At 51.9% G+C, this 21,787-nt stretch overlaps 9 protein-coding genes across 9 annotated transcripts; 5 read left to right on the top strand and 4 right to left on the bottom strand.

Moving 5' to 3' along the window:
* Positions 1-3,465: 3,465 nt before the first annotated feature.
* Positions 3,466-4,016, top strand: M437DRAFT_61520 (uncharacterized protein; the record flags this gene model as incomplete). Its single annotated transcript, XM_041023951.1, has 2 exons — positions 3,466-3,683; positions 3,713-4,016. 2 exons carry the CDS (start codon positions 3,466-3,468, stop codon positions 4,014-4,016), a joined length of 522 nt encoding a protein of 173 aa, XP_040884093.1.
* Positions 4,017-4,407: 391 nt separating this feature from the next.
* On the top strand, positions 4,408-5,746 carry M437DRAFT_79731 (uncharacterized protein; the record flags this gene model as incomplete). The annotated part of the gene is made up of 2 exons (XM_041027232.1): positions 4,408-4,481; positions 4,534-5,746. The coding sequence occupies 2 exons, from the start codon at positions 4,408-4,410 to the stop codon at positions 5,744-5,746; spliced, it is 1,287 nt and encodes a 428-aa protein (XP_040884092.1).
* Positions 5,747-7,343: 1,597 nt separating this feature from the next.
* On the top strand, positions 7,344-8,123 carry M437DRAFT_18268 (uncharacterized protein; the record flags this gene model as incomplete). Its single annotated transcript, XM_041018946.1, has 1 exon — positions 7,344-8,123. A coding segment is annotated over one exon (780 nt), but the record flags the coding sequence as incomplete, so codon positions are not given.
* A 445-nt stretch (positions 8,124-8,568) lies between these two features.
* On the bottom strand, positions 8,569-10,308 carry M437DRAFT_61517 (FAD/NAD(P)-binding domain-containing protein; the record flags this gene model as incomplete). The annotated part of the gene is made up of 2 exons (XM_041023950.1): positions 8,569-8,907; positions 8,968-10,308. 2 exons carry the CDS (start codon positions 10,306-10,308, stop codon positions 8,569-8,571), a joined length of 1,680 nt encoding a protein of 559 aa, XP_040884090.1.
* A 987-nt stretch (positions 10,309-11,295) lies between these two features.
* M437DRAFT_36266 (uncharacterized protein) lies at positions 11,296-13,225 on the bottom strand (the record flags this gene model as incomplete). The annotated part of the gene is made up of 2 exons (XM_041019410.1): positions 11,296-12,750; positions 12,806-13,225. 2 exons carry the CDS (start codon positions 13,223-13,225, stop codon positions 11,296-11,298), a joined length of 1,875 nt encoding a protein of 624 aa, XP_040884089.1.
* Positions 13,226-15,848: 2,623 nt separating this feature from the next.
* Positions 15,849-16,835, top strand: M437DRAFT_79727 (uncharacterized protein; the record flags this gene model as incomplete). Its single annotated transcript, XM_041027231.1, has 1 exon — positions 15,849-16,835. One exon carries the CDS (start codon positions 15,849-15,851, stop codon positions 16,833-16,835), a length of 987 nt encoding a protein of 328 aa, XP_040884088.1.
* Positions 16,836-16,982: 147 nt separating this feature from the next.
* M437DRAFT_79726 (uncharacterized protein) lies at positions 16,983-17,781 on the bottom strand (the record flags this gene model as incomplete). The annotated part of the gene is made up of 2 exons (XM_041027230.1): positions 16,983-17,016; positions 17,069-17,781. 2 exons carry the CDS (start codon positions 17,779-17,781, stop codon positions 16,983-16,985), a joined length of 747 nt encoding a protein of 248 aa, XP_040884087.1.
* Positions 17,782-18,189: 408 nt separating this feature from the next.
* M437DRAFT_36223 (uncharacterized protein) lies at positions 18,190-20,571 on the bottom strand (the record flags this gene model as incomplete). Its single annotated transcript, XM_041019404.1, has 1 exon — positions 18,190-20,571. The coding sequence occupies one exon, from the start codon at positions 20,569-20,571 to the stop codon at positions 18,190-18,192; it is 2,382 nt and encodes a 793-aa protein (XP_040884086.1).
* Positions 20,572-20,961: 390 nt separating this feature from the next.
* On the top strand, positions 20,962-21,642 carry M437DRAFT_70893 (Arp2/3 complex 16 kDa subunit ARPC5; the record flags this gene model as incomplete). Its single annotated transcript, XM_041025590.1, has 3 exons — positions 20,962-21,314; positions 21,370-21,517; positions 21,580-21,642. 3 exons carry the CDS (start codon positions 20,962-20,964, stop codon positions 21,640-21,642), a joined length of 564 nt encoding a protein of 187 aa, XP_040884085.1.
* Between the last annotated feature and the right edge of the window lie 145 nt (positions 21,643-21,787).

The following is a 21,787-nucleotide window of genomic DNA, read 5'->3' as shown; positions in this document are numbered from 1 at the left end:
GTGCCAGGTGAAGTGCCCTAGCTCGGTACACTCGCCTACTCAATGCACTGATCTCTTATCCTATGTCCAATCGGATCTATCCATGGGCGGCATGTCTTATGGGCCAGGATGTTTGCCCTGTGTCCAAGGGCTGTCACATCAGATACGCGAGAGAGGTTAAGTGGTCTTCTTCAGAGATAGGGATGCTTGCACCGGGATGATCGATCTACAGACCGCGGTGGTACTTTATGGAGGGTATCTTTGCAGGGCTCAGCCCTCAACTGCAGGATCAAGCGAACTTGCAGCAAAACTCAGGGTCCTAGAGCCACAAGCAGGTATTACTACGTTAAGGTCGTGGAGACGGACATTCAGTTGTCGGACACAAATCCGAATGCGGGACATACACCGTACAGTACAGATGCAGAAGTACAGTACGCGGAGCGGAGAAGGATTCACAAAGATCTTCCGAACGCCAACCCTCGTCCTAAGCAGCGCATTTCCTATAGGTCAGAAAGCCCATCTTACGCATGACATTGCATTCCAAGAACAACCGTGATGGATGCTCTGCTGTCTAGTTATTCGCAGTCGCAACCAATCGTATGCTTCAGAACGTGCCTTTTGCCTCCTCGAAATTTTGCCCATATTGGGGTCAAGATAGGCAAATTAGGAAGATAGATCTGCAGGTAAACGCAAAGCCTATGTAAAGTGGCGGAACGAAGCTCCGTGTATGGTGCGGCTCGAAAGGTTGGCTTACGAGGTACGCACCTCGCAGGTCACTCGGCAGGGTTTGCCGCTGAGCGGAGTTAACAATGGCAAGCACGCGCGGGGTGGCTAGCTCTTTTGGCAATTCCAGCGAGCGAGATAATGCGCGTCTTTTTCGACACGCTGCTCCTGCCCAACAATCAGTAAAGTCTGGCGATACCGATGTTGTGCTGTGGTGCCTTTGTGAAGTGCCTCACTCGCTATCTACCACTCACCAAAACGTGGGGAGCCGAACACGTTTGGTGTACCTTTATTGGCAGACAGAAACGAATAATGGTTGCTGGCGTAAGTCCAGAGCAACATGGCGTTTTGTCTAACTCCAGCCCTCATGCACATTCCGGCGACTCGGCTGACGTGCTTTTTGATAGGCATAAGAAATCCTTTCGAAGGATGAAATGCATGTGTAAACCCCATTCTGACACAAAATATGAGGAGGCAGCGATTACTGATCATTGATTGACAGTGGGGGCTGCTAAAAGTGACGGATGGCGTTTAGTTCGTGTTTCCGTTGGTTTAGCACGAACCTCAGTACAAATTTTACAAGTTCTCAGGCATCAGATCTCTCGATCCTCTGCGTGCCGAAAAGTGCAAGATCTACCATGGTACAATGATTCGTCTCCAGGCACGGCCGAGAGGACTCAGCAGAGTTCTGAGATGGACATCTTTTCACACTCAAGCAATTGCTCGTTAATAACGAGAATCATACTCGAGTAGTGACTGCCTGATCTTCGTGGTCACAGTGACTCAGTTGAAGGTACCTTCTGGGCCCCATGAATGGCTGCCCGCGCGGGTCTGTTCTGCTGAGAACCTCAACTAGTGGCGGAGAGCAGTCCGTATTTAGATAGGGAAAAGAACAACCAGCTACCAACAGGGACCCAACGGACCAGCATGCCGTATCTTGCAGGAACTCAGGGGAGGTATTGTCGAGGGGAAGCAGGATATTAGCCGTACTCATCAATTTGGTGGTGGAGTCCTGCAATGCAGGCAAGGATGTGTACGCGAGGCGTGCGGCTCATCAACCGCCCTGAATAAAATGTCCAATCAGGCTGTGCATTCATGCGTGACGAAAAGGGTGTGCAAACGACGACGTCCGTCGAACAAAGAAATCGCCAAAATGATGGAACGACTCCTCGTAGGTTCTGTTGCGGCTCTGTTGTCACCAGGTGAACAGCTGAGACAAAGGCTTACGCCAGTTAATCTTTTGCCCGTCCCGGAAGTTGCAGAGACAGCAGCGGCGTCATCTGAGAGTTTCCAGCGACCGTTTGCTGGCCCACACCGCGTGTCTGCGGCCGAGATAACCACACAAATTCGGAGCTTTTCTACGATTCCTTTCTACGTCGTCGCCCCTCTCCTGCGGAATATGGCAGCGCGCTAGGCATGCATACCCCACGCCTAATCGCGGGTTTGAACTCCAGCATCGTGTTATGCCTAATATTACTTAGCGAGACGGGCGTGGTGTCGATTAGCAGGCTGGCAAAAGCCGGTCCAATTGTTGAAAATGTGCAGATTTCTCGATCCGATCTCAGCAATTTACTTCCAAGACAAAATGCCATTCGTCCACCGACTGACTCTTGATCATGTGCGATAGTCTCAAGACAGGTTCAGTACCCATGCAGGGTGGAAGGCAGCCTAGCAGATGTTTTCCAAGCAGATAACAACGAGATTGCTGGGGATATTTGGACCAGTGACGACCCTCCATGGACAACAGACTCCGGCACAGATCTGGTGAGCACAGTGCTAGCGGCTGCAACTGCAGTCCACTGCGCCGGGAAATGTCTTCCACCACGTTTTCTCAGATCTGGGTGGTACGAGATCTGAGGTGATGCTTGTTTTGCTGACTTGAGAGTAGGGCTTTCTGTCCACAGAGTCACAATCCTTGCTCACAGAAATTATTGTGCAACGTTGACACAGTATCGTGCCGTCTCCTTCAAAATGCTCCCGATATCTCAGCTGCTTTAAGCAGAACTGGCAGCCCTGGAGCGTTACTATTGGGGCTGCATCTGTACTATTGATTTTCCCCTTGCCTCGAGGCATCTCTTCGTGCTGTGCTAAGTCACGATACATGCAGATGCGGTGTACGAGTAATCCAGATAAGCGAGGTTTTCGCCACACTCAATCGACTTTCTAATTGCTGCCCCGGAATGTCCAAAGGTACGTACACGAACCTAAGGGAGCTAGCCCCTACTCAAGCACCACTGTGGAACCACAATATCCATGGTGCATTCGTGCAAGTGACCCAAGGCACTGCAAGGGTGACAAGGGCGAGTAGAATTGGTGAGATTTTGGCGTGTCGAACTGACAAGTGAAACGGAGACGCTTGCTCAAGATTTCGGAGCTATGACGAAGGATGTACCAACATCTAAACTGGTTCCCGCGTCCGGTGAGCTGTCTACGGGCGGGCCGTTGGGATCTAGCTTGGACTGGAAACTCTACGATTGGCGTGAACCGTACCAGATCGAACAAACCGCGAAAGAGCTTAGCTGCATCGAGTATGCGTTTCTGGGGATCTCGAGCGTTGAAAAGGCGTCAAAGTGACACTGGAGGAGCAGGCCAAGCCGAGCGTGGATCGAGAAATACATTTGGAAGCCTCTGACGATCATTCGGCCGATACGCCTCAAGCAAGATTAGGTCTTGAGCACCGAAAAGACGATCGCGGTACCTGCCCTTGGCCACGTCAGATTGTTTCTAAACGCAATGCTGATCTTTGAGGACACAAGGGTGAAAATGTCCCTTGATCGCAGCGAAGCAATCCGCTCGTATGGCACACGCATCGAGGTGCGTCGTGACAGGGATTCATCAAGCAAAAAGGTCTTCAGAATCGACTCGGTAGCAACTACGGAGCATGGATCTGAGCAGGCCCGAGAAATAGCGCGCGAGAATACTAGCAAGTTGAATATTGGGCCTGTCGAGCAGCGACATGGTGCAACAGCAGATGGTCAGAGGTAAAACGACGTTTAGCTAAACATTTCAGAAAAGTGACGTGGAAGGAGTGTGGGCTCGGCGGATGGGCGGGAGCCAGACTCAAGCGGGAAGGCGATCGGGGAACGTGGCCTGTGTGGTGCAGCTCTCAGATAGAGTCGATGCCAGAAAGCTCCGAGCGCATGTCCCGTTACTCCACTTTCAAATGGGCCAATCACTGGGGCTCCCAAGCCACGACCACACGAAACCGAAGAACCGAAAGCTCTCAGCATGAGCCGCTGTCGTGGTCCGGGCGAACAGAAAGAGTTGGCGCGATCGAAGCTCAGCCTTCAACCTCGGCGGCTTCCTGCCAATGACACCAGACTGCAAATCCCACGCCCTCTGGTCTCTAGCTCCGATCGAATGCCTGCAAGGCTTTTATCTCCCCGGCCACCCTCCTCATTCTCGTCCTCGTTCTCTTTCCCATCTACACTCTTCGTCTCTCGAAACATTTGTTATTAGACAAATTTGAGAACAAGTCCTCACTTCCTTTTCAACCTCAACACTATCACTCGGCTTACTGGTTATCTCCTTTGCCTCCGCACTCTACATATCACCGCGGCGGTATCACTCAGCACACAGGTCCAATCCTTGAAGCTTCTGGCATAATTCTCCGAGACCCCTCTTTCCAGGACCACTTCTGTCACCTTTTTCCCCGGCACTTTTCATTACAACCTCTACAGTTACACAAGTAATCCTCTTATCGCCATGCCTCCTCTCAGATCTATCCCCGCAGCCAAGCCCGTCAAGACGGAGCGCACCCACGAAGAGAATCAGGAGAGGTTTGTGCCACCGTTCTTCTGTATTACGAAGTAGGTGCTAACCTGATTTCAGAGCATACATCGCTGCTTCTCGTCGCAGTGACCGTAGTCTCGAGGCTCGAGTCGAGTCTGCTCGCCGTGCCTCTGAGATTCACAAAAGACGCACAGGAAGATCGCTTCGCGTTACCGAGCAAGACGTTATCAACGAGGAGATGTACGAGGAGGAGGATGACGACCTGCCCATGCAGTACCGTCGCCTCACTGCCCATCTCCAGACATCCAATGCCGATTTCGACCGTAGACTGGCTGCATACCTCACCAACCATGTTGCTATGCGTGCCGCCCTTGGCCAAACCATGGGTGATCAGTACAATCCCCAGCAATACCCTAACGCTCCTCAATTCGCCAACCAGCTCGGTCAATTCCCTCAATCTTTCCCCAATCCCATGCTTCCTCCTCAGATGGCCAACAGGTCACCCCAAAGCTTCCGTGCATCCCCCTACCCCCAACAGGGCTTCCGTCAGTCTATGCACGGCCGCTCGGCATCTATTGCCACTCCTCAGGAATTGCAGCAAATGAACAACTTCTCATCAGTACAAAGCCCTAACGCTGCTTTCATCAAGCCCGAGGATCGTCGCATGTCTCTGCCCATCCAATCGCAGCAGAATGCTGTCGCATCACCGCCACAGCTTACTCCTGCTTCGCGAACCTCATCATCTACCAGCCTCACTAACCTGAAACATGAGGCAGCCAAGCAGAGCAATGGTCAGGCGTCGCCAACGGGTCAAACCTCACCATCCGCATATTCCTCTTACAATAACGCCTCGTCTGCCTTTGATCCCAGCATGATGAACATGATGCCTTTCTCTACTTCACTGCCTAATGAATCACAGCAACTGCTTGGACCTGGATTCGATCAGAACGATGCTTTCTCGCAGATGCTCATGGGTAGTTACGGCCCGCAGCAGTCTCAGCCTTTCTACACCTACAACCCCAACCCCACAAAGTTCAAGGGCGGCAGTCCCTGCTTTGATGGAATCAACCAAACACTTGCTCCCGGTATGCTTGACAACAACATGGACAAGTTCAGCACGCCGATGTCGGGTGCCGACTCGGTTCTCACACCGTCAACCACATTCGGATTTGATTCGAACTTTGACCCTCTCAAGGGATTCTCGCACAACAACATCAGTGGCATGACAACACCTGGTGAGAATGACTGGTCAAATCTTCTCGACTCGAATGCTTGGGAGGAGCAGAGCTCGCAACCCGCTGTTGTCAACTGAGCTCTTCTTGGTTGTCACTCAATCTGCGTTTCTATTCTTTGATGTATTGATATATTGTTTTGGGGTTTTGGTGTTCTGATGATACCTCACGGATGATGGATTTACTGGGATAAAATGGGAGGATAATCTCTGAAACGGCGTTGTAGGGCATGAAACACACACGGGATTTACGACAGCGGGCTATGAGAATATGGATGGGTCTCTTTTCTTTTGGAGCGGTAATGACTGAGATTCATGAATACTGAACAATTACTCGGCTGCTTTGCTCTTGCAGAGCGGTTCAAATCCTTCGCACAACTCTCCCTACAACTACTTTATCCAACGTGAATATGATGCAAAGTTGTCCTGATTGGGATGGCTGGTTCAGGACAATAACAGTCGACAAGCGATGTAGCGGTGACGGTGGTGGGAAGCTACATGTGGATGGGACGCTTGCGGCGAGAACAAGGACGAAAAAGCAATTGGAAACGCCAGGGCGGCCAGGTCAGACTCGGACGCATGTTCCTGCACCAAAGGGCCAGCGGGAATTTCAAGCCGCAGGAAGCCTATTTGTCACGACACGCACGCAGCTTTTAGCCTCGCATGGGGAGGAGAAAAAGAGGGGGCACGCTCGGAGTCGCACTGCTGAGCAGCAGACGCGTAGGCGGCGTTTTGCCAAAGGATGTCAGCGACCCTGTCTTAGCTACTCTCGCCCTATCTGTCTGCGCTGCAGCCGATATGCGTACAGGTTGCGGTTTTCGATCCTCGCAGCCATCGGCCCCTGGCCCTGAGCCATGACCCACGTGTATCCATAGATCTCGCACACGACAGACAAGCCTTTGCGAACACGAGATCTTCAAGATCTATGGAGGCGCTGGCGGCATCGAGAAAAGCACATGGGAAAGGCGATCGCAGCACGCAGGGACGGGTAGCAACGGACGAGTGACAATCGCGATTCGCGTGCAAAGCAAAGTGAGACAGGGCAAGCCAAGATCTGTAGGCTGGGTAGGTCAGATTAGCTTTGGACGCTAGATCTGATGAAAAGCTGAGGCCTCGCTTTGGTGGGCAGATTCAGATTCAGATTGATGGGTTGCAAGAAAAAGCGACGAGATGGCGCCGCTGAAAGAAGAGGCAGCGTGAATCGCAGCTGTTGATGGCTGGTGCTGGCGGCTGCGTGGGTCAACCCCGCATGGCGCTTTTCACAGCTGCGATCGGGTTGCAGCTCAAACATCCGACTCGACGACAGGCTTGGCGCATTATCTCCGGCAAGAGACAGAAGGTGCCGTCTGCATCGTGCTTGACCAGCACAGTCGAACTTCTTGCACAAGGACATCATGACGCTTGCGGCATGCCTCCTACTAATTCCTCTCGTACCCTCCTGATTGCACCGCTTCCTCGTCGCTGCCAAAACCTCGCTGCCCTTTCTCACGCCGCCACTACTGCTCGAAACTCGTCGACGTCATCACCACTACGGTATCGCTCTAGCACACGACCAGCGACCACAGTAGCAGCAGCATCAGCAGCAAGACGAGGTAACGCCTGCAGCTCTTCATCATGTCTACCGCGAGGCTATGCCACCATAGCTGGCGATCCCATGTCAGCAGGCGTACCTGATTCATCCTCGTCGTCCTCGGCATCGCCACAAAATGACATGCCATGGCCGAAGGCACCAAAAGGCCATACACACCCGACACCATATCAGATCCTCTCGACCACCGAATCTGAACCATACAGCAAACGTCGTTTCTATGAACTGGTGAAATTATACCATCCCGACTCTGGCGCCTGTGAAAAGCACCATCATCACCATAGCGTGCCACAACCCTTGCGTCTTGAACGTTATCGTCTGGTCGTGGCCGCTCACACCATTCTCTCAGACCCGGATAAACGCAAGATGTATGATCGATTCGGCGCTGGCTGGAGCGGTGTCCCTAGCACAGTTGGTGGTAAACCTGGATCAGATACACCCGCCGGTCCGTTCAGCGGCTGGCGCCATCATTCAGACCCCAACATCTGGGGCAATGCGACCTGGGAGGACTGGGAGCGTTTCTATGCTCGTCGGGATGGTATGGCTCAGCAACCACGATATCTATCAAACGGCAACTTTGTCTTGTGCGTCATTCTGCTCGCAATGATAGGTGCTTCTCTGAACCTCAGCCGGGCAGAGTCTGAGGGTGACAGAGTCGTGGCAGCAAGGGATCTGGTACATGACCGCGCGAGCAAGGATTTGAGACGCGTCCGTCAACTATCTGAAAACAGACCCAAGGAAGAGCGTATCCAGTTCTTCATCAGGCAAAGAGAGGCTACTATGCATGGCATTGGCGTTGAAAGCCTTAGAGACGACAAGGTAGCAAAGTTATTACCCGAGCAGGAGACCTGTTTGAGCGACGAGTTGCGCAGCGGCGGTTCCGAATCATGAAACTTTTATGTGTGTATATATGTTTCTTTCCTATCATCTTTAGATGACTACATAACCAGGGACTGGCGTTTTGGCAGGCAGAACACCATGTTTCTACTCTCATTCTTTCTTCTGGCAAAGCACATGGCCATGGCTTCCGAATAAATCGTCTCGAAAGTAACATGCACCTGCTCGTCACAGTCAACGAATCTTTTCTGGAGAAGGATTGTAGAGTCTTCTATGTGAAATTCGTTCTGCTGGAGTACTTCCGTGAGCAATGCCCATCGCTCAAGTCATACGTACGTTGCGATTGGAAAGCACAGGGAAACTTCACTGATGTACAGGTACTGAGGATCTCCAATTCAAGAAGCATAAATTCGTTCATACATACACACATTACATATCGGTATTCATAACAATATGGTCGACCACTCTAGCCAATACTTTAAGCAACCACGAAGCCCTTCCAGCCATCGAGTGCATTTCGACATTCCTTCTCGTACATGGGGAAACCACCAGGGAAGTTGAGTTGTTCTCTTGGCTTGCCAGGGATGTTGGCACCCATGTACCAGGACTCAGTGCCAGGGAACAAGGTCTTGTCTGAGAGTTCGGTCACGAGCTTGTGCCAGCTGGTCTCTGCATCCTTGGTGGGTTCGATGGTCTGCTTGCCGGTCTTTTGTAGTGTGGCAATGGCGTCGACGATCCAGTCGCCTTGGACTTCGACACAGGTGGGACCGTTACTGAAGGCGGTAGGACCCTGAGCACCATACAGGAAGAACATGTTCTGCAAGACTGGTCAGTAAACGTTGTATGTGGTTAAAGGAAACAGCAGTGTATCGCTTACAGGGAAACCGTTGCAGGTCATACCAAGGTATGTCCAGGTACCGTTCTTCCATCTCTCGCCCAAGTCCTTGCCCTCGGTGTCCTTCAAGCCCATATTCTTCATGCCACCCGTAACCGAATCGAAACCAGTAGCGAGAGCGATGATGTCGAACTCCCTGAGCTTGCCGTCGCTAGTGACAATACCGGTCTCTGTAAACTCGGTGATTGGGGTCTCCTTGACGTTGACAACATCATTCTCTGCTCTGTCCATCATCTCGTAGAAGTTCTGCTCCAAAGAAGGACGCTTAGTTCCCCAAGCATGAGGGGCCTTGAGAGGAGCCAGAATATCACGCTTGCGGGGATCAGCAATGCGCGCTCTGGTTTTCTTGGCCCAGAAGTTGTAGGCTTGGTCGTTGGCCTTGCTGTCGAACAGGAGATCCTTGTAGTTTGCGAGCCAGAACTTGAAGCCGCCTTCTTCCCAGAGTTCCTCGTAGAACTTCTCACGTTGCTCTTCGTTGTCGTCGAATGTGTTCTTTTCGACAAAGTCATATGAGAATCCGGCGAAAGTGGTGAGACGGTTGCGGTAGATCTCGGGGTACTCTCCCTTAGCGTTTTGCTGTTCCTCCTTGGTCAGGTCGCGTTGACGCATGGGCAAGCAGAGGTTGGGTGTGCGTTGGAAAACGGTGACGCTGGCAGCATCCTTTGCTGTCTCTTGGGCAATTTGGATACCGGTACTGCCCGTGCCAATGACAGCAACACGCTTGCCCTTGACATCGACACCCTCATCGGGCCAGAAAGAGCTGTGGTGCAACTCGCCCTTGAAGTCGGTAAGACCCTTCCAGTCAGGGAAGTGACGCTTGGCTGCGAAGCCGATGGCGTTGATCAAGTACTTGCACTTTGCGGTGCGGCCATCCTCGGTCTTGACAGTCCACATCTTTGATTCGTTGTCGAATTGAGAGCCAATGACACGGGTGTTGAAACTGACATCCTTCTTGACATCAAGAGTGTTCTCAACATGGATGAAATATTCACGGAGCTCGTTGAAGTCAGGGTACTTCTGAGTCCATGTCCAGTCTTTCCAGACCTTCTCGATCGAATATTCGTAAATAGGGACTTGTGTATCGACGCGAGCTCCTGGGTAGCAGTTCCATCGCCAAACACCACCAAGCTCGTTTGCGGCTTCGAAGATCTTGACATTCAGACCGACCTCATCACGAAGCTTGTGTAGTAGATAGACACCACCAAAACCCGCACCAACGATGAGGACATCGCAGGTGAGTTCTTTGGCATATGTGCTGTTCTTCTCAGGGTGCAATGGTGCATTGGGATTGGTAGCACCAATGTCTGTTCGTAGATGTACCATGATGACGTATATTAGTGTGTTCCAAGATCAAATGAAAGATTGATAGAGAATTGCTTCTGGTCTCTTTGAGTCCGTCCATAGTCTTTATATCTATCCTCTGACCATCCTGCTACGCATTCGGCCTACCTTCCCGAAAGCCTTCGAATACCCCCCTCGTGGTCCTCTGAGCCTATCGGGATACCCAATAGAGGAACTTTGCCGCATGCTCTTGTGGTATCTCCAAGTAAACTCGTGACTTTGACATTTCGGAAACCGGGGACTCCACAAACGGTTGGGTGGGGGATGCGGGGGAGGCTCAGATCGCTGGTGATGAACAAGGCAGGTGCGCCGACTATATCTCTCGGGAAACCTACCTTGTTGAGCGCGTGTTTGGTTAAATCTGGCAGTCGGACGCAGTCCTACGTATCTTGTTTGGTTGGAAGGAAGTCCTTGGCTGTATACACTAGGATTTCAAGTGTTTTTGTCAGCTGAGAAGGATCTCGCTCGACCGGGACATTGGCAAAAGGGCCAAAGGAAGTCAGTAGTTCAAGAAAGGATTCAATAATGAATTCGAAAGCTTCTGGTCAAATTATCGGTGCTATTGCATGCTATGTTATGCTGGGGTATCATAGTATTAGGGGTTTGAAGCAAGGCCAACCCCATCAAAGAAAGTAGGCAGACTTTTGCTGCTGTCCAACGAGAAAACAACCCAAGTGAGAAACACAAAAGAAAGGTAGATCGTGCACTGTGAATTGCAATGGTATGCACGCACCGGACCACTGGAAAATCTGGGGTACTGAGGTACAGAATTGAAGATCGACCAAAGAGGAGAACCGAGACGCCGTCAACTCAGGGTAAACCTACGCGAGCGATCAATTCCAAGAAAGCTCCTCTGCGCCGCGCACTTAGACTTGGAGATCCTGGCCTGTTCTCAGCTTTGGCAGAAAGTCCATTTCCAAGATTGTGTATAGTCCTTCCACTCGCTTCCCTGACTGTAGAGAGCAACATCTAGGATCCTGAGAGCAAGCTACTGACGATGTCTTCCATGTCGGCCTCACTAGGCTCGTAGAGCAGGCTAACCTCTTCATTGTCTTCCTCGTCATCGTCAGGAACGAACTTCTTGGAGGCGCTGGCGCCCTTTGCCTTGTTAGATGGATTCTTTGTAACAGCCTTTGCAGGAGTCTTTCTGGTAGAGGCCCTCTTCTTGGTGGTGGGAGTCTGGGGTTTGACAACAGGTTTGCCGTTCTTGATCGTGACATCGCGAGCATTGTAGCGCGTGGTTGCCTTGGACACAGCTGGCTTGGCTGGCATCTTGACTCTGGTACGGTTGCCATTCTCATCAAGGGGTCGGTTGGTGCGCAAGGTTTGGTATCTTCTGGAACTCTTTGCGTCGGAGATAGCCAAACGTCTCATCAGTTCAGCCTTCGCGCCGTTGAAGTCTTCATGGCGTGCCTTCAGCAGATCCCTGAGCTGCTCAATACTTGTGGTCTTGTCTTCGTTGTTCAGGCGCGAGATGATTATGGCCTTGTTTTCCTTCATGCGGTTCAGAAGCATGCCACGTGCACGCAGGAGGTCGTGCAACTCATCGATGGTGCACCAGCTACGAGGTTCCTCAGAGAAGCCGTCAGCAGCGATGGAAGGCTGCTGAGATTTGCTCCTGCCAGGATTGGAAGGCTTGGCGATAGGAATAGGTTGAGTGTCAACAGCTGCTGTGGCTACGGGCTCGACGATACCATCGAACTCGTGAGAACGAGCATTGATAGCGGCTTCTGTTGCACTGATGTTCTCGTTACGAATCTGGTCCGCAGTGTTCTTGTAGGCGTATCTGCTCTTGGGCGGGTGCATGGTCTCAGTGTCTTCAGGTTCGGGGGTGATGCCGTTGTTTCTCTCCTTCTTTCTCAGGAGAGCAGCTACTTCCTTCTTCAGCTGCTTGTGAAGACGATTGAAGAATCTGTGCTTTCTCTCGTTGTAGATGCGTTCCGCGCGGGCAGCGTCGAGCGCATTCTGCTTGCGCTGTTTTGCGAGAGTGACCGCTTCGGCCAGAGACTGGCGGTACTCGTCTGCATCCTTCTTCTTCTTGGCCTTGAGCGCAGCTTGAGCCTCCTTGCGCTGACGAGCAGCAACTTTCTCGGCAGTGTTGTTCTTCTTCATGCGCTTCTTCTCCTCGGCTTCAAGAGCGTCACGCTTGGCTTCTTCCTCCTTACGCAATTTGTAGGCAGCAATACGTTCCTCACGTTCACGTTGGCGGGCCTCCGGATCAGGATCAATCTCTGGAGGGCATCGAGCAGTGCCATTACGACGTGCTTCATGGCGTTGTCGGCAAGCCTTGGCGGAGAAGCGCTCACGAGGAAGACGCTTGTTGAGGTTCTGAGCCGTCCAAGTCCAGCGCTTCTGTTCAAGTTTTTCCAATTCAATTTGGAACTTCTTGTCGGCAATTTCGTATGCTTCCTCGAGCAGTTCGTCCTAGAATAAGTCAGTCAAAGAACACATACAATGAGTATTGTTTGTGGGCTCCTACCTCTCCAAGGTGCCAGTCGGTCAGCTCCTCGTCGAGCAATTTCTCCTCGTACTCTTGTGTCTTCTTACGGATGCGCATCCAACGGCAGGCGACACTTCTAGCCTCGTAGCAGGTGAAGCCCTTCTCGATAAGACGGTCACGAATATCTTCATCCTTGTAGCCCTGCTGCTTCATGTCGACAATCATCTGATCTTCCTCATCGAGGTCGACAGTAATGGGCTTGAATGAGGGGGCATGACCGCCTTTGATGTTGGTGCCCATCTTGAATCTCTTTTGACGCTTGGCGGGGAGGACTTCATCTGCAGCAGGACGTTTCTTCGAACCCTTGCTCATGAACGGGTTCTGCTTCGAACTCTGGGAGACATTAGCTTTGTACGATTGATGTAATATCGATCTCAAACTATACCTTGTCAATGTCATCGATGTATTCGTCATCGTTTTCGACATCGTCTTCACCGTCAAGACGCGGAGCGACAGGACAGGTGTAAGGGATGAGAACATCGGCTACAATATATCAGATTCAGTAGTTCGGAGTGGAAGTACCAATGGCGAAACTTACATGGTGTTCCGAAGAAGAGTTCCTCGGTCGACATGGTAGCTTGATAAGTGGATGTACTGTAGGTGAGTGGCTGTGGTTAGTGGTCAGTAGGAAGCGGAAATTGGAGAGTAGGAGGTGGGAAGTAGGAAGTGGAAAGGAAGAAGTGGAAACTAGAAGAGCAGAAGGTGGTTGCATGTATCAAGAACAGATATAAAAGCACTGGGTGGATATGGTTGGGGGCAATTTGAGTGAGAACACGGGCATGGATATAGTTCTTCGACTCTCGAAGCGCTTCAACGCGTCCAAACAGGAAACAGCCGTACGAGGATCAAACCTACCTTCAGATGGCGGGGCGCGTGTCAATGACACAAATGGGTTGTGGCTAGGAAAGACAAAGGGGAAGAAAACAAGAGAAATATGTAACCTTGTGAGTGCGAGCCCAGTGTTGGCACTCTGGTGCACGGTCCTCGGAGTATTTGCCTAGGAACGCGAGTGACGGCGGAGCGGGAAAAGATTACTGTCGATACCTTCTTGGAGTGCACCTTACCAAGCATTCGTGATTAAAGGTGATGTCTTCAAGCTGGCTGCTGAGCGCGAGTGACGGCACAGCGTGATGGGTCTTCGGAGCAATGCCCGTTGAAAGAGAAACTTACACGCACAAGGGATCAGGACCCGTGACTAATTTCTGAGCCGCGAGTGACTGCAAAATACGATGAGGTTGTGTAGATACCTGGTGGAAAAGGCGTTTCCTGGGCAAGAAGGACGTAGACCCCAGACAGGAAGGAATCAGACCCTGAACGCTGGGTGCCCGGTTGCAATTGAAAGCTCCCTCACGCTCGCTTAGAGTGATGTTGTGAGCTATAGAAATGCATGCTTGCTTTCCGAGACATGGCCATAGAGATTCCACAAGATGTCGCCTTTCTGTGGGCAAAGGTCTCCTATCAGAAATATTGTGCAATCTTTAAGCAGATGTGTTACAAACGATGGCTCATGGGATCGAACGAAGTCCTCGCGTGCGTCAAACAATGCAAACAGCCCAGCCTCCTCATTGTGCTTTCCTCCTCCATTGTCGCATTCAGCATTCTCTCGTCCTCTGACCTTTTTCTTTTCTCAGCTGTTTCGTCGTCTCTTGGATACACCACCACGGGCCGTCCTTCCGTTAGTGTCGCCTGTCGTTGGCTCTTCGATCGGTCTCGAGCTTCCTCCTGTTTACAAAATCCTTAGCTGCTTTCTGTCGCTCCGCGTTCATGACCTCTCTGACACCAAGTCAAACTTCCAGTGAGGAGTATTCGATCAACGCATTGCTCTTTGCATGAACGGGTATCTGCTATCCTCATCGGCTTGTTGCATGAACGCGTCAAGCTTGATGGTTGGATGCAGAGATAGCACGAACAATTTCTTTACAGAGCTAGCGAGTAGGTACTTCTGAATACGAGCTCTGATGCGAACAGGTGGGTCGTAGCAAGTGATTGTAGGTTCAAAGCTACGTAAGAGAAGACACATGTGCATGCATCACCATCACCATGACCAGAAAAAGACGCTCATACAAGTCTTGGTATCCTCTATAGTCTATACTGATATTCAAGCACCCAATGAGTACTAGCCGACTACTAGGTCACCGCGTATCATTGTCACGTTCACCCAGGGGGTTCATCTGAGCAGCCCCGCTGTCGACAGTATCGCAGCAGAATCTGCATGGAGCCTTCTCACCTCCGCATTTAGACTTTGCAAAAAAAAAAAGCAAGAAGCCGGACCTCTGTCGTCAGCTCTACTGGCTCCAATCACTGTATACAGAGAATGGTCCTGGTGTGTTTCCTGTGTATGGTCGGAGCAACCGAGAGTATACGCACACTACAAGAAAGTGGCGAGTCATCAAGCATTTTCCGCTTTGCGTTTGAAGGGAGATAGAGGATCAGAAACACATTCATCAGAAAGAATTTCCCTTAGGGCTCTCGCCAATGGATTTTGTACGACACCGGATAGCAACATCATCCGTGGACCTGAAAGCGGGGTGGCAAGACTGTGCGCCAGTCATGTCAGCAACCGTCCACCTGCGGCAGATGATTTACTCTTGTCTCGGAAGATAGTTGCAGGTTAACAGGATGACGAACCGTGCTTGAGACGTCCGAATGAAGCGGCTTGCAGTCGTTACCGGATAGTTGCATCTCTCGACATGGACGTCGGAAACTTTTGCGATAGATCGTCAGTGCTCCCTCCTCGCAGTAAAATTGCGCGGACAATCAGTGGACGAAATCATCCCGGTCGTCAGCAAGTCAAGTTGGCGTTACCACGACGACTTCGCTGGTCCCAATCAATGCCAGTCAAGTCTGAGCGCGCCGACGAGGGCCACCGTGTTCCTTGTTTAGGGCGCGATGAGACCCAATACGACTGACAGCTCGCGTCTGCAACAACGGAGAGAAAACTCGCATATCACAACTGACTCCTGGTGTGGTGCTTCGTTACAACACAGGCAAAAGACACTAAGCGCAAGTATAAATGCCGGCGATGCGGCAGCTCTTCCTCGACAACTTCAGCCAACAGTTGGAGTGCCTCGAGCAGACTACTCCTCGAATCACTACCTTCTTCAACCAAAACATCGAGTCCAATATGTCCAGTCCTACCTCAGCCGACAGCGACACATTCGGTTGGTACGATACCACCAAGACGTACTGCATCATTGGCGTCGAGTCAAGTGATACCGGCATACTAGAGCGCCCCGAAAATGAACGTTTCCTTTGCCAAATCCAACCCATGGCTGGCCTGGGAGATGGCTACGACGAAGATGACGACACCCAAGCTGGATTGTCATTGACATTCAGCATTGACTCGTTCACCGATGTCACCGAGGGACACAAGTTCGGACGAGATCCAGAGAAGTGTGACGTTGTCCTGGGGAAAGAGAACGAGGATAACATCGATGGGGCGCACTTCAGAGTGCAGTTGGACTACACGCAGCAGGTCCCGGAATTGGACATATACAATTGCAGTCCAAGAGGGATTGAAGTCGACGACAAACTACTTTCTGGAATAGGGCAGCGTATACGGATATATCAGGGCGAGGCTGTCACTGTCACAGTCGGAGATGTGTCCCTCATGCTTATGTTCCCTGTTCTGGATTTCAGCAACCGCAAACTGCAATCAAGATGGGCAGAGTTGAGAACAACAGCATGGTCTCTGCTTCAGCCTTCTGTACGGCAAGCACTTGTCCCTCAGGACGCGCGTCAAAGATACCTCGACGCAGAAGAAGATTGTATCTGGCAAGAAGCACGGCCCTTCCGGTCCGAGACTGGCAGCATGACAGTAACGCTCGCCAAAGGCAAGCAAAAGCAAAAGACCGGCTTCCCTGTCGTTCTGAAGAAGCTACGGGACAGGAAGGGCGATGCCAGAGAAGAGCGTATCAACATGGGCGAGACAGCCGCCATGACCCGAGTACGGCACGAAAACGTCGTCTCTGCCTTTCGCGAACAGTGGCCTCAAGGCAATTCATGCTGAAAGGATTGCTGTGTGCAATCATGGATACAGTAAAAGTACATGCTATGTCAAGCTATTGTAATTGCGCTCTCTTCGTCGTTGGGCGTGATAGAAGTCGGAAAAGTCGTAAGAGATGTAAAGGCCTGTGTGGAAGACAGTAGAGATCAATCAAGGGTCTTTGTCAGCACCACCGTGGCCAGCCCTGAGATAAAGTTAGCACATGCAGAAGTATCAACAGATGATTGAAAGCGTACCAGAACTGCTTGTTAACCTTGTCGTCCTTCTTGCCCTTGTCGTCGTTAAGCTTTTCAGCAGCTTGGTTGGGCTTCTCGGCCATCTCCTTGTTATGTTGCTTCACATCCTCGGGAAGGTCTTTCTCGTCGGTAGGAGTGGTATTCTTGTTGAGCTTGGGTTCCAAGCCTTTCGTCGACTTGGGGTGTTCCTCGCTCATTCTTCTAGCCATAGTAGAGAAGCTCTTCTTCTGTTGCTTTGAGGAGCCAGTATTGTGGCCAGTGCTGTCGGCCTTGGTGGCACCACCACTGCCCTGACCAGCCTTCGGGGGAGGGGGACCAGGGTGCTCCTTATCGGCAGAAGGGTTGGCGCCTTGTTGTTGAGGCTTCTCACCCTTGGGGTCGCCAGAGCCGCTACCGTAGTCTTGGCTGGCCATTCTTCTGGCCATGGTAGAGAAGCTCTTCTTTTGTTGCTTGGAGGCACCGGTGTTGTGGCCGGAGCTGTCGGCCTTGGTGGCACCGCCGCTGCCCTGGCCGGCCTTAGGAGGTGGTGGGCCAGGGTGCTCCTTGTCGGCAGAAGGGTTGGCACCTTGCTGTTGAGGCTTCTCACCCTTGGGGTCGCCGGAACCGCTGCCGTAGTCTTGCGAAGCAAAGCGTCTGCCGCTTACGCTCAGGGCAGGGCTGCGAGCGAAGGTGCGGGGAGCATTGCGAATGAAGGTAGTTCGTAGAAGACTCATGATGGATTGATAGATGTGATGTTTGTTTAGATCAGAAGGAAGAAGGAAGAGAATCCGAAAAACAATTGAAGCAATCGCGTGTCGTCCCTGGTGAAGGGAAGCTACATCATCGAGGTAGGAGCTCCCATCGCAATGATGTCACCAAGCGTCTTCCCCACAAAGTTGCTACGAGTGACATCTGTCGATTTATGCAAGTCATAAACTGTGAACCATCGATTGGCATAAATGATATACATCAAGGAGGGATCAGGAGAAGAGCGGAACAGTAGCATGATCAATGTGCACATTGCGATCCGTTTACAAAGGTATCCAGGCTCGTGATTCAACAGCAGGTATCTCTCTGTCTCCAAATACAGTCGCTTGTTCCATGCCTTTCCAGAAACTCCATACAATGCAAAGATTGGCTGCTCAAATGATAAGCTCATCATCAAGCATGCTCCCATCGCCATTTGTTTCCCAGGTGCTCCAAGTATTTCGCTGTGTTTCATCCTTGGTCTGCCATGCATGCCCCGTAGTCTCTTGGTCCGCCCATCGCACATCGTCTGCTATGTTGCTGCTGGTATAGTACGCCGATCGTGGACCAGGAGGCCCAATCTTGACTTTCGCAGCCGAGCCCCAAGCACCAGGACTAGCAGGGTAGTACATGTACTTTTGCTGCCCCCAGACAATTCTCCACAACCACGCAGCTGAAGACACAAGCGGGGATATCAACGGAGTCAAGGGCCGTGATGCCACAGTTGGTAGAACATAAGGAAAACGCGGCGCGTGTGGGTCTACACCAAATCCACGCATCTTAGTCGCGTATCTGGGAGGACTCAAAATGGAACTGAGTATCCACTCGATTACGAGCCATGTCCAGAATATCGTGCATGCTAGTCCGAGCCAAGTCAATCGGAGGCCTAGCGGAGCTCGAGCATCGCGACGGAAGAACCAGCCCCAATACTCATTCCATGCAGCGCGAAGCACACTGGCTGGCTGTCCACATTGTATGCATTGTGCATGCTGATGTGCACTCTTGCTATCGCTCGGTCGGGATGTAGATCCTCTGGAAGCCGATGCAATTGCTGCGTCCAAGGCACGATCGTCCTTGTTCTGTGGTTTCTCTTCGGAGTGGGCACTTGTGCCACTCGGTTGTTTGTTTGAACTTCCTAGGACGGACCATCTCCGCCGTACTTCCGCGTCTTTCTGCAAAGCCGGCATGTTGTCTTTCGAATCAGGTTCAGAATCTTGTCTTTTCTTCGCAGTCTCCGCTTGAGCTATATCCTGCTTCTGGCTTGCGTTCGAAAGTGGGATTTGAGCTGAAGGTACATCAGGGAGATCGAGTTTCAAAGTATTGTCGGCAGGTGGGGCCATGACGCCCTCCAGGCTGGCAATGGTAGAATCACCAAGCGTGGGATCATCATCTTCTCGCCGCTTGCCATTGCGGAAATCTTGAAGTACAGCGTCTAACGCCGAGGTGGGCAGATTCGGTTCACTGATTGAGCGTTGTTGTGGATTTTCAGGAATTGGCTGGCTGGATTCTGTGTTTCGACGATCGAATTGAGACGTCGCTGGGGTGTTCGACTGACGAGCAGTCTGTGGTGTGTCAATCCAGGCGCCCATCACCACAGGAGTCTTCGCAGGCAGCTGTCGTTCAATCGGCCTTGAAGGGGTCACCAAGGGTTCCGAAGGTGCAGATTCTGGAATTTCCACAACTTCAGGTGCTTGTGATGAATCACCCTGCTCAATATAAACCACCTCGGGACCTTTGATGACCTCGGGAGCCTGCTGCGAGTCTCCTCGGAACAGTGACCGAGTATTCTGTTTTGGGTACTTGTCTGACCATGCAGTGTTCTGCTGGGGAGGATTATTTACAGGCATAGTATCTTTGGCTGCGGTAGGGGAGGGCGAAGCGCTTGGAGTCCTTGAAAGCCTTTTAAGCAATGCCAGAGAGTCTGCTTTTCGCTGTGCAGGTCGTGGAGTGGTCGTAGGCATATCTTGGGTGGTCTCGACAGTTTTGTACAGGGAGCGAGCTGACTGCCGCGGTGCCAGGGGTATATTTTCTTTTTGAGTAAGATTTGGCTTGAGAGCCTGAGATGAGACGGGCTCTGCATAAGTGTCTGGGTGTGTATGCGATACTGTCTCATTTGTCGACTGTTGTCTTAGTTGGCGGCGAGCAGATGAAGAAGCGCGAGCTTGGTACGTCTGAACCTCGCGTTCGCGGATCTGATCGATGGTCACACGAGAGCGCGAGGGTACGGCGGGTGTGGAAACGAGTAGCGAGGCGGCACTAAAGTCTTGATCTGGCTCCCACTGGTCGACGTAACTGTCGTGCTGTTCAACTATAGCCTGCTTTGAAAGGGTGCGGGCGCGTCTTTGCGGTGGAGAGAGACGGGCGGACGAGTACAGGGAGTCGTTCGCAGCATCTGCCCAGTCGATATTGGGACTCGATTGTATGTTGGACTGGGGGTCGTCGTGGATGTGACGCATCCAAGTGTGGTTTGGTCTCCCTTTCCTTCCCCATGCTCGTGGTGGGTTCAATGGCGGATCTGAGGCGGTACTGCCGGAGAGGCTAGCTGGATGGTGGTCAGATTGGTATGAAGAAGGGCTGTAGGCGTTGTTGCGCTCGAGGTTGTCGAGACTCAAGGCGGCGCGTGGCAGGGGCTTTGCTTTGCTAAAGGCGTGCGACTGGGTCAGGGCTGAAATGCGCTGAGCGTCTTTGGTATGCTGAAGAAGCTTGCGCCCAAATTCGTCCGAGCCATCGAGAGAGCTGAGGTCAGAAAAGTTGGAAGCCTCATCGTAGTGCGACATGGTTGCGACGACCGAGACTCGACTAAGAATTGATGTTTATAGCAAGGACACAGATGTTCGCGTGCACACTCATGTCCAACCCGGCAAGGAAAATGGTCTGCTATACTTCATAACTGTTGAGGATGGTTACGCGACCGAGGCTGGGCAGACGCGACAAGCGGTATAGAATGTTAACGTCGAGGTTGCTCGACATCTAAAAGAGTTGTTTATCGTCGTCTGCCTTTGTTGACGCTTTTCGGCGCGTCAGGGTTACCGACAAGGCCCAAGCTCAGCGTCTCCCCCACGTCGTCGTCGGAAGCCACTCAAGCCCCAAGCAAGCTGCGTCTACTCGTACCAGCAACTGCCCAGACGACTTTCAATCACCCAATTCTCCTCGCACATACGCCCACCATGGCCGAGTTCAACTGGCGCACAATCAATATCGACGCTCTCGATCCCGAATCTTCCACAAACTTCGACCTCTCCACTCTGACACCAGCTGTCCAGCCCGTTAGCCCTCAAGACGTCCAGGCACTCAGCCAGCAGATCAGACAACTATGGCGTGGAGGCGATGCTGAGGGTGCTCTGCGCGGGGCCCTCGAGAATGCCCCCTACGGAGCCGATGCTCAATCCAAGGACTCATATATGCAGACCGTCACCGAAGTCCTGCAACAGGTCCGCACCGCCGACATGGGTCCTTTATTGCAGCGCATCTACACATCCGACGGCGGCGCTGAGCTATGCGACGTCCTGATGAAGTACCTGTAATACCACTCCGCCAACATCCCTCTGCCCGACATGAGCTGAACCCATATCCAGATACAAGGGAATGGCCACCGGTGCCTCCACCACCAACCCTTCCAAGAACGTCACACCACAAGTCACTGGCTTCTCCCAGGTCCAACCGCGCAACACTGCCGAGAGCCAAGGCGGAAACATGGGTGTCTTTTTGAGCTGGCACGAGAAGGTATCTCTACTTCTATGGTCTGCTCACTACTTGTCTGGTACTGACCATACACTCTTGTACAGCTTGTTGAAGTCGCCGGTCCAGGCACCATCGTACGCGTCATGTCAGACCGCAGAACCGTTTAAAACATTTGACCCATGTATATTACGACAATACCCAATTAGATCCATCCAACATCACTCTTTCTCAAATTTCCCATCGGATCATGAGCAACATCATGCTTGTGTGCATTGCAGCTGGGTTGTCACGGAAGTTGACTTCGATATCAAA

Source organism: Aureobasidium melanogenum (genome assembly GCF_000721775.1).
Source record: "Aureobasidium melanogenum CBS 110374 unplaced genomic scaffold scaffold_1, whole genome shotgun sequence".
Classification (NCBI taxonomy): Eukaryota; Fungi; Ascomycota; class Dothideomycetes; order Dothideales; family Saccotheciaceae; genus Aureobasidium; species Aureobasidium melanogenum.
The sequence above is the reverse complement of the archived record's forward strand: the minus strand, read 5'-3'. Positions and strand labels throughout refer to the sequence as shown.